The sequence below is a fragment of the Tinamus guttatus genome, unplaced genomic scaffold (assembly GCF_059628265.1).
Source record: "Tinamus guttatus ecotype Peru unplaced genomic scaffold, ASM5962826v1 Tinamus_guttatus_pri_ptg000035l, whole genome shotgun sequence".
In the NCBI taxonomy this organism is placed as follows: domain Eukaryota; kingdom Metazoa; phylum Chordata; class Aves; order Tinamiformes; family Tinamidae; genus Tinamus; species Tinamus guttatus.
In genome coordinates, this window is record NW_028288569.1 from 4,785,847 (window position 1) to 4,797,307 (window position 11,461).

Sequence of the window (11,461 nt, forward strand, 5' to 3'; positions counted from 1 at the left end):
TACTAGGCCAGTGCTTCTTTGAAGTCAAATTTTCAGATACCAGCACTTAAAACTCCATTCCAAAGCACGTCTGGAAGTGCAGGTCTTTCAACGTAGTCGTCTGGATCTGTAGTTACTTCCTGCATAGTCCATAGATATGCTTGGAAGACAATTTGCAGGCTTAACTTAGCCATTTTACACCATTTGCCAGGATATTATAATCATTTTTCCTCCAAAATGAACAAGCAGATCTCACTTCAAATGTTCTCCTTTGTACTATGGATCAAGCCCATTAATCTGATGGGATCATCATGAACAGCTTCTGTCTTTGCTGGGTTTTCAGCAGCCAGCTGCTCACTATTAAGATAAATGGAAGGCATGACGGTGGGTTTAGATGGTCTTTCTTCTTGATCTTCTTCTAATGAAGACTCTTTCTTTCTCCTTGGTTTTCTGCGTTTTCCCTTAACGCTGTGATCAAGGGAGGCATAGCACATCTGGTTGGCAGGCTCCACCTAGAAGCAAATTCACTTTGTATTTAATATTCAGTAGCAATGCTTGCCTTAAAATTATGTCTAAGGCTTTGTGTATGTCTCTAGTATGTGACTGAAGTTTACCAAAGCTCGCTGCAATTGCAGTCCTACAAAGTACAAATGATTAAACTGCAGCAGCAGAGAAACCAAAATGGATCCCAAAGGTAGGTGACTCCAGTTCTTGTGGTAGTGGTTGTAAGGAAAAATTCATTGGAAATTCTCAACTGGGAAAAGGGTATCATAATAGTCCTTGTTCTCTGGGATGTGAGGCCTTGTTTGGCCTGTATTTTTTTTCCACCACTTTATTTATTAGAATCCAGTCACTAGCAACAACATTTTCCACAGACTTTGTCTGTATGGAAAGCTAAGTTCTGGTGTGCATAACTAATTTGTTTTCCAGTATAAAATCTGTGTTTTTCCTCTGCTTCTTTTTATGCATTTTTCAATGCATAAATTGTGAAGATCTTTTGACATAGGAACTTACATGCATGATTACATTTCTGTGAATTTTATGGAAATAAATGTCTAGGTAAAGGATATTTGTGCCCCTTGTGCCCCCCTTGGGGGAAGGGAGAGTCTGGAGTCGCTCCTTAAATACCTGGAAACCAGCACAGGAATTAATACTGTGAATGCTTCAATTACAGGAAAAACACGAGTTGACGCTTGTGTGTTTGTAGGCATCCAAATAATTCAAGAACAAAATGGAGATCAGTAGAAGATCAGGCTTCTTTCATTTGTTAAGTCATACAGATTTTGTGCTGGGCAGGAGAGATTTGGTCACATGCATGGTTGTCATGTGACTCAGCCTGTATTTTTATTTGATTGATGACCAGAAGGAGGAAAAGTAACTCCTCCCGTAAGCCAAGGCTGTCACTGCAGCCTTAATTTAGCCTATTCTGCATGCTTGTGACTGAGTTTTACCATGCCACATGGATGGAAATGGGCTACCTATAGCTCTCCTCCCTAATTAACGACTGACTGAGCAAAGGGCCGAATCTGTGCTTAAATTCACTGATGAATCGAGGCATGGTAATTTTTGTGATGAGCAGCATAAAGATTTTTGTTATGTGTTGTCATCGGATAAGCACTAGAGCTCTGCATCAGCCCAGCATGCTCTGATTCAGAAACCAAAAGTAAGTTAAGAAATAAATGTACCTGTTCGTTAACTGGCCTTTGAGGCTGGGACTTCATTTGCTCGTAACAACATTCTTCTAGAATTGATCAAAGTTTAGGAAAGGGGAAAAAAAAAGGTTATTAAAAGAACCCTTTGAGGATTTAACAATCAACCAGATCCTCCCTTTTGCAGAACTAACTCCCCCCAAGTTTCCTTTGGTAGAAGCTAGTTTTTTGTTTTGGTTTGGAGCCTCTCACATAGATATCTCTCTCTGTTTATAAAGGGGCAAATAGTTAGGCAAGTCAGATGCACATACTGTGTAACCAAAATTCATTTTCTATACTTCTGGATGGGAGTTTTCTCATACTTCTGCAAATCGATGTTATTTTAGGTTCCTAAGTGAATGTCTTACAATAGGGTGTAATGTCATATTTGTTATTGTAGACAATATTTTAGGTGTGAGGATATGCAGTGTCCAAAAGGAACATTTGCTGGCTGAGAATGGTGCTTTGAGTTGCAGGGCTTGGTGATCAGACTCTATTCCTGACTCTGCCTTTTTTTTGTGTGTGAATTAAATTACTTTCCCATGCCACATTTCATTTTAGACATCAGTAGAAAAATTACTGGTTTTTGAGGTTTATGTAGTATCAGTGCATTCAAGTGTTCGTGTAGCTATGTGAAGATTGATTTTCAGTTTGCTTAACCCCAAATAAGACTAACAGACGAATGGAAAAAAAAAGATGCATCCACATTACCTAGTACTTGCTTTAAGACTGTAAAGGCTCTGAGATGTACGCTTCAATATATCTAGCTCTGTATCCTAGCATCTACATGCTAGTGCCTGCATCGAGCCGTTATGTAAGCAGAAGCAGCTCTACATGTAGAAAAGCTCTTGGTTTTGAGATACTTGGCTGAACGTAAACATTTGGATAGTAGAAGTAAAATTTGCTGTGTGAATTTATCATATGAATAGTAAAGCAGTTCTATTCTCAAGTAGAGATTAATACAGCAATTAGAAAACAGTTGATTCTCGGGTTTGCAATTTAAGAAACAGAAAGTGTTATCATTCTGTCTACCAAATAGGTATGCTCTTTAAGCGAAGCTTACCTAAAATATCTTGACTGAGATTGCCATACACTGGGTCATCTCCTGTGTAAAAGTCATCATAGCTAGAATGGAAACAGGGAAATATTTTTAATTGATATAATAGTGGGGTCCTAAATTAAGCTTATTATACTCCAAGCATTTTTTACACATATATAGCAATAGCATACCGTACATGTCACGTAAAAGACAGGACAAAAAATATGGGGAAGAAAAATAATAGTTTTACACAGCAGAAGAAAGAGTATAGTCCATATTCTGAAGAGAGACTTGCTCTCTAATGAAGACTTGAACTCTCATTTCTTGTATCTTAATTAGCATAAAGCTAATATCAAGATTGCTAAACTATTGTTTGATATAGGTCTAGAAATAGCAATAAATCAGTGAAATAAATCAGTGAAAACATGACTGAATAGGGTGTGTCCAATCTCTTACTCTATCTGGCAAGCATATTATATAACCCATTTTGAGAACTGCTTGAAGCATTTAATCCTGATACTAATTTTTAGTCTGATACGGAGGTTTCTGTTTCCACCAAAAACTTATTCAGACAAGATACCCATTTCTTCAGGAGCTAAAGTCCTCTGGGAGACTCCTTTGGGGAGCAGAGGGGAATAGTGTGGAGGAGAGAATTGTTGTTTTGTTCTTACAAGGGCCTTTTACATTTGAGGTGGGAGGAAATTCTTTCCATGTGTGTCTTTTAAAGCAGTTATTTCGATGTGGAATGGGAGAAGCAGACTAGTAACAGATCATAAGCCATACAGCAGCTGTGAGCAATGTAAACAGACTGTTTTATTGCTTTTGAATAGAATGTGTAAAAAGGGAATGTGAAGTGTAAATACATATGAATTACCGCTCCTCAAGTATATAGTATCAGACTGTAATTCTATAATTTATCATAGTGTTCTGAGAGCTCTGTTTAATTATTAGAGGGTCATTGAGATTGTGTGATAATAAATAGTGGTTTAGCTCAATATCTTTCACTTAAGCATATAAAATGTATCATATTAGTATTACATTATTTGATTGTGGGTAAAATGAATGTGCTGCCAAGGCAATATTTTTCCTAATTTCTTTGCAAAACATTTATTCATAACCATCCCACTCCCATATTTCTAGGCAGGTTTCATGAGATCACTGGAATTTCTTCCATGCTACTCTCCAAAGCCATCTATCATTGCTTACTGCTTATTTTACCCATGTTGGAAAGAAACATTTTTTTTAATCCAACCTACCTTGGACTGCAGTCTTCATAGTCTTTATACATTTTTTCTGGAAAATGTGTGAAAAAATAAAGTGAAAAGAGAGGGAAAGGTACTACTATTGAACATTTCGGATTATTGTCTTAAATGCTGTTGATATCACTGTAGAAAGTAAAATTGAAACCTCTGGGTTCTCAGCACCTTCAGTTGTCCCCCTTCTCTACTCATATCCTTTTAATTTAAGACTACTCGAAGAAATATGGATCCAGCCATGCTTGTAGAGTTTGTTTATGTTATGGCGATCCTTTGTCCAGGCCCTCATTTTGTTACATACTGAGTTTGTATGTGTTACATACAAATCAAGATGGCCCTTTCCCCACAAATGTGTTCTAACACATAGGATTGATTCCTTGTTCTTCCTCTTTCTTCTACTTCATCTTTTTCTCTGGCCGGTGCATCGTCTGTTTATATTATAAAATGAAGGGGGTTTTTACTAGATGTTTTTTTTTGCTTATATCTCTGAAGGAAAGGTTCTGTGATCCACAGATGAGGAAATTGAAGCAAAGGCCCAATGGCCACAGATTAGTTGTCTCTAGAGGTTGGTTAGTTACCCGGCTTTCTATCCTGTGCTCTAGGAAGTCAAAATTTGCTGTAAGTAAGATCTGATATCGTGTATGGAGCTAAATCAGCCAGTCTGATGGCAACCTTGCTTAAGGCTAGTTTTGTAAACAACTGATGTTTCCTTACAGAAATATCTGTCTAGTAACACTAGAAGACAAAACAGAAAAGTAACTTCGTCCTCACAACTCTCAAGCAGCTATTTTAGTATCCTATAGCTGCACCAATTTCCTTATCCTTAGTAAATTCACCTTATGAACATAGGCATTCTATTTCTATTTATGTAAATTACATATGGATATAGGTATGTTTAAAGCGATCAAATCTCCCAGTGTGTGCCTGCCCACCCTTATGCGTGCGACTCAGGTACTAATTTTCCTGTGTGAAGGTGTTTTTTCCTGCAGAGCAGTGGAGAGGGTGGTACAACTGCGTAACTATATATTTGTATGTATAATGCAGGTTGTACTGGCACAATCTTGTTTTTTTTAAAAAAAAAACCTTAATTTTAACCAGAAATAGTGTATAATTGTGGTCACCATGTAACATAAATTAAGCAAATTATTTCCGTATAGTTGGTGACACATTGGCTTAACAGCTATGTTAGGATCCCATGGTGAAAAGCCCTTGGAACAATTGTTTTTTCAAAATGGATTGAGTATAAAATGTGCATAAAATCTGAAATTCAAATAAGCATTCAGGAATTTAGGGAGGAGACTTTTTTCTCAAGTAGCTTTTGTATTAGAACAGTTACTTAAAATCATTTTTTGAATTCAAGTATGGAAGTGAAATTACTTCCATTACACTTAATATTTCCTTACACTTAAAGAAAAAAGAAATAATGCATTTTTAAACATATTTTTTAAAAATCCAGTACTAAATTTAAAGCACACTTTCTGCATGTTCTATTGGCTTGTCATTAGAGAATGGATTTTGATAGTCTTTTATAGCAGATGGTTGGGCACATAGTAATCATTCTGTAGCATACATAACTCCTAATAACAGGAGAACAAAAACCCACACAAACTATCAGGCCCTCACTACTAGAATCATGCTTGATAAAGGTTGGTTTAAATTTGAAAGGAGTCAAGTGGTTGGCTTTCTAGTTCTCTGGAGGTACTTTCAAACACTCAAAATCCATTGCTTACAAGAGGGATATTACTTACCTTCTCTCTTCCTTTTCATATACTGTGAAATATTCAGTATCAGTGAAACAATCAGAGCCAAACTCAGAAAGGCCAAAATTCCCCAGACAGAAAAATGGCAGTCCATTTCTGCACCTGAAAGAAAATCCTTTCATAGTAGTTTTTTTCTTAGCAGTTGTATTGAATTCTTTGTGGTTGGTTGATTTCTGCTTTCTGCAATTCAAGTGGCTATTTTGTTTTTTACTCTGCAACAGGCATTGCTATGCAAACTAAATAATTAATATCAAGAAATATCAAAAAAAGAATGCAGGATAATGAACGACAACATGGATACATGGAGCTAGTTTCACAATAATTCAGCTAAAGCTTGGGCAACTGCTTTGCATGTGGGATACTACAAAAATCAGGATTTTGCCAATGAGAAAGAGTCATATTAATTAATAGCTTTGAAATTATCTTTGTAGTTATCTTGAACTTATTACTTGCAGTAACTTCTTGCCTGAATCAGGAAGTGTTTTTGAATCAGGATCTGAAGATGACCTCTCTACTGTCAAAACAATTTATGCTGCTGGAATTTTATCAGAATAATTAAGTTTTAACTCTCTTGCCACAGATTTTGAAGGATGGCTTTGTGTCTCTTTTTGCATCTCTTATTAGAAACTTTACAGAATGTAAGAAGGCATAGTGGCCAAAGAAGAGCAGTAGCTGGGAACCAGTGAACCCCCAGACTGGCTGCAGAGCAAGACCTCAGCCATTCCTGAGGAACCACTTAGGAAAGACGAAGTAAACATAGATGAACTAAGTCTCTCTTTGCACCAAACCCGTTTTTTTTTCTTTTTTTTAAACTCGCAAGAAAGAACCTCCCCAAAGCAATTTTATTTTGTCATTTAATTAATCCTTCAATTAATCTGGCTCGTGCCCATTTTCTGTGACAAACCTTGTTAAAGACAGTAAGTTATTTGTGACAATCTGAGGGCCAAGATAACCAATGCAAAGTACCTGGGAAAAGCATCCATAACAGAGTAAATGCTGGACCAAATACAAGTGGAGCAAGAAATCTTGATTTTCACTTTTCCCAGAAGCATATTTCGTATTCTCCTTGATTTAGAGTGTTTCTGATAAATCTGGTCCAAAAACTTAATGAATTCCACCAATACTGCACAAAAAAAGGCCTAACAGGAACAAAGAAGTCAAGGGGAGAGGTTGGGTGATACTGTCTGACTGAGGTTTGAGTCATCCCATGGTAGTCCTCTTATGTGGTTTCCCTGTAGCTGGATTCCTTTGGGGATTTGGCATTTTGTTCATTCCTTAAGGGCAGGCTGAGCTAAAGGAAAACAAGAAAATACATTCTTGCAAGCAGGGATGATGCATGTTCTCCTGCTGAGAAGACAAGAACGTTGTTCCGTGATTCCCTGGCTCCGACTTGCCTTAGGAGCTGCTCCTTCTGCTTGTGAAGTCTGCCTCTTGTTCCCTAATAATGCTGGTGTTATACTCTTTTAGTTTTGTTTTATTCCAAGCCACAGCTATTTTCATGATGATGGAACAATGTAAGATAATCCTTGGTAGTGAGAAAACATGAATCACAGGCTCTTACGGTGCAGATTTTGCTCTTTTTAAAAAAAAGAAAAAAAAAAAAGAAAAAAGAAAAAGCCAGCAGATAGGCTATGACTTTCTGACAGGCTCGTGGCTGCTTTTGCACAGGGTCCTTGCAGGCATGCTCTCTCCATTTGCTGTTCGTTTTAAACAAAACATCCAATTTCTGGCCTTCTGCTTTTCCCGCTGTAGTTCTCCCCAAAGTATCTTGGGGCTCTCCGTTCGTGCAATGGCTCTTTTCATGTTGACGGGAACCTTTTTGCAGTGCAATAAAGTCATTCGGGGCAGGAGAGAAATGGCCTATGAAGTAGCTATATATTGCTCCATTTTTTTCAGAGGAGGAATTGAAAGGGACATGTTGTTTTAAGGCCATATCAAGAACCAGCTGTGTCTGGAAACATGAAGTTTGTATCCTGCGCAAATTGTCCAAAATGAAGACAAGTCTCTATGAAAGTCAGGAATTTTTTATCTAGTGCCTAAATCATAAGATTTCTTCTCTCATCCTTTTATCTTGCCTGAAGTGGTTCTTTTCCATTTTATGTTCATTTCTCATTGCTTTTCCTAAAAATATGTTTTGTTTGGAGAGCAAAAGCAGTATTGTGGCCTGAGGGAAGTGCAAGTACTTACAGATTCACTGGAATAAATGTGTGAATAGGTACCTCGTGCAATGCAAACTTCAGCTTGTACCTTTTTCTTGGTAATGATGATCATCATTTACATTTCTGTTTCAGGAGTTCTGTTTTTCCCTGATGTTCTCAGAGTAGGAGAAAACCTTTTAGTCACAGATACTTTCGGTGCAAACTGAACTACAGGAGGTAACTAAATTATTGAGGACAAGGTTTTTTGTTGTTGTTTGTTTGTTTTTAAAGTGTTTTAATGTTTTAAAGTGTTTCGGCTTCTTAAATTTGAATTAACTGAAAAATAATATAGTGGAAATAAAAATAATAGAGTGGGGAAAAAGAACTTTCCTTTTTTGGTTTCTGCAATATCTTCTTCAATATCTAATTTAACTTCTGCAGTATCTAAATAATTTAACTCTGCAATATCTAAGCAATTCCACTTCTCTCAGCCTTTAAAAATATTCTAGTAAAATAGAAGGCCTGAAACTTGATTTTCTATTAAAATGTACCAGTGTTATAAACTCAAAAGCTATAGCTCTTTCTTAAAGACAGTTTAAAAGAGTGCTTGGGTACAGAGAGTTGAAGGAAACAGGGGATTTATTTGTTCCTAGCTGATCACAATATAGTTTAAATTTTCAAATTTATTTTCCAAAACTCTGATTTAAACATCTCTTTCTGTTTCAGCAGATCGCATACATGTGCAACATGTGTGCCAGATAAATATCTTTTCAGATCTCTCTCTGACTTACCTTTGTGATAGAAGCTATTTGCTAGTCAGCCAATACTACTTATATAATAGAAATCAAAACAATTTGCAAATCCCCCATAAAATCATAGCAAAAGACACACAAGTGTCTTCCTGCATGCCCTCTGCTTCTCTAATGTCAAATTTAATTTAATTTTACTTTCCAAGTACAAAGTATGAGACTTTTTTATAGCCTAGCTTTACAGATATACAATCCCTGCTCTTTCCCAGCTCCCAACTGTTCCTTTACTGCTCGTATAGCTGTTGCCAATATGCTAACTATTTGCAGTTTTAACTGAATTATTTAAATATTTACTATTTTAACAACAGCAACAGTAGAGGGAAACCTGAGCATTTCTGTGAAGAACAATTTGTCTCCCCAGATAACTGCAACGGTGTCTCTATACAAGTGACAGCAAATTGTGACAGCTAACTGGCTGTGCTAAAGATAAGGCAAGTGTGAATGCAGAGTGAAAAACATAAAAAGAAGCCTAATTAATGGACTAATTGTTGGTTTAGACTTGTCTGAAATTGTATCTTTTATTCTGCTCTCTATTTTAATTCTCAATCAATTATCTATTGTCAAGTGTGGAAAAAAATACTTATAAATTAGGTGTTTATTCTAAAGATCCTTAGAACAGTGTTCAAAGGCCTTCTCACTCCCTATGCTAAATAATAGCATTTCAATTGATATTTTTTTTAAAGGATCATTTTATCTTTAAGAAAGAGTCCTAAGGAAAAATTAGACCCAGTAGAATAATTGACTATGATTTTAATATGGTAAGCCAAAATTATACGAGGGTTTTATGCAATAGTCTAGCTGTAATAGGAAAGCCTGCAAGTGAGAACAGTTTGCTGATGAGCAATAATATTGAAGCTGTTCTTAAAGCAGTATGAAGAAAAAGAAATTATCAAAGGTTTTCATGAGCAGGAATTCTAGTTTTAATTTATGAACAGTTGGTGTGAGGAAGAAAGTACGTATTGCAAAGATGTCAGTTTTTTTTAAATGCCTATTACCAAATTGTTTAATTTTTAATGATACATTCTTCTTCTGCTGTTTTTTGGTTTGTTTGTTTTTTCATTTCTAGTTTGGAAAAATAAAAAAACACTTAGATCTTTTTTTATCTAAGGTAACTTACTCCATCTGATGATTATTATTTGTATTTGACTTTAGGGACAGGGTTGCCTCTCTCCCTTTAGTATATTTTACACTACCCTAATGTTACTATATTCACATAACAAAATATAAGCCATTAAAAACAAACAAAATTCTGTTAAATATGCAGTTAGTTGTGCTTTCTCTTCTTTTCAAATCTCTTCTGACAACTTTCTCCACCAAAATAAATAAGGTAAGCTCACTGTAGCTGTTATTTGGTCAAGCTCACTGTAGCTGTTGTTTTCTGTCTGCAGGGTCTATTCTCCTCTAATTTGAAAACATACAAACAAAAACCAAATAAACACTCCTAGGTTTTTTTTTTTTTTTTTGCTATTCAGGATTACTGTAACTCAAAAGGAGTGGACCTAATATACTTTCATAAAAATGTGCCTACTTTGGGGAAAGGGGCAAATTCATGATTTGTGGACAGAGATAGGTTTATTATCCTAACAGCAGAAGAATAGGTAGTAGCAGTACTCAACCCTTCCTCTTCTTGTTCTGAAGGTATTTACGTTAGAGTATCTATCACAAAGAGTAATGGAAAGATATCATTCCTACTGAAAATGCTCAAGAGGTAGGGAATATACAGACACTTGCCAGCAAGAATTGGGCACGCCATACCCAGGATCAATTCATCATTCGTGGAAGCTTATTAATTACTTTAGCTACTAACAGATTTGGGAAGATGATCTGGAACACAAAATGTTTTGTTTCCCATTGTCTCTGTCCATCTGCAAATTTGTCTAAGATACAATGTAACTATTTTTCTGTCTGCAATTCAGTGGTGAAATAGTTTTTCTGTAGTAATGACCCTTATCACAAATAAACCCATTAGGAGACTTGCAACTGATGAAATGTTAAATTAACATTAATAAAACTTCCACTTCTGTGAACTTTTAAGGCAGGATTGATTCTCTGAAAAGTAGTCCTTAAAGTGCAATTAATTAGTGCACAACTAATTGCTCTGTAAGATACAAACTTCATACTTCATAAGGGAAAAAGCATGTAGTAGCCCTCCGGACAGTAAATATTTTAAATACAGAACTGATGCCAAAACTTATTCTTCATTAACAAATCTTAATGCATTTGCCAACTTAGCGGAAGATTAATGAAGGCTTAGCTGTTGGTGATGAGTCATTATGATTATTAATAGTTTGACTTCATGACGCTGAACAACCTTCTTGGAGAACTCCAAATCTATCATAGCAAGTTTTTACTGCTCCCTTTTTTGCACGCCCATAATACGGAAAGACAAGACTTACCTGCTTGTCACTTTTAGGAATATTCCCCGCCCCTTTATCCAACATGAAATCAAGTTATGCTACGTTGGCAAACCTTGGAAGCTCTTTTGTTTTGGAGCTGGCAGCACGAATCTCTCTCAACAGTTGCTGTCAATCTTAAAGGTGTCTAGCCTTTTTTTTCTGCCTACTTTCTTACAAACAGGAAATGTGGTGGAGGCTTTTACAGTCTCACTATCAGACTTGTTTGCTTCCAAGAGAGGAAGAAAATACTTATGTGAGCACTTGCATTTATTATTCACCTGTCTTGCCACAGAAGAGCACGTACAGGGCTGCTAGCTCAGTTTTGCATGATACAAATCTGCTTTTGGAACAAATCTGCTTTTGGGTCTCTTTGTGTGAGACCCATGCTCTAAAGCT

At 36.3% G+C, this 11,461-nt stretch overlaps 1 protein-coding gene across 1 annotated transcript; it reads right to left on the reverse strand.

The window, feature by feature from the left end:
* Positions 1–125: 125 nt before the first annotated feature.
* On the reverse strand, positions 126–11,161 carry TRAT1 (T cell receptor associated transmembrane adaptor 1). The gene is made up of 6 exons (XM_010223907.2): positions 11,066–11,161; positions 5,711–5,824; positions 3,963–3,999; positions 2,731–2,792; positions 1,665–1,720; positions 126–491 (listed from the first exon to the last, which is right to left on the reverse strand). The coding sequence occupies exons 2-6, from the start codon at positions 5,814–5,816 to the stop codon at positions 237–239; spliced, it is 516 nt and encodes a 171-aa protein (XP_010222209.2). The 5' UTR covers positions 5,817–5,824; positions 11,066–11,161; the 3' UTR covers positions 126–236.
* Between the last annotated feature and the right edge of the window lie 300 nt (positions 11,162–11,461).

What these genes read in the sequence shown, in the direction of transcription:
- TRAT1 (XM_010223907.2), bottom strand. Translation starts at nt 5,816, where the DNA reads ATGGACTGCCATTTTTCTGTCTGGGGAATTTTGGCCTTTCTGAGTTTG. An exon ending in TCTCAGTCAAGATATTTTAG is followed by an intron (nt 1,721 to 2,730) that starts GTAAGCTTCGCT and finishes GATCAATTCTAG; the next exon opens with AAGAATGTTGTTACGAGCAA. An exon ending in AAAGGCCAGTTAACGAACAG is followed by an intron (nt 492 to 1,664) that starts GTACATTTATTT and finishes ATTTGCTTCTAG; the next exon opens with GTGGAGCCTGCCAACCAGAT.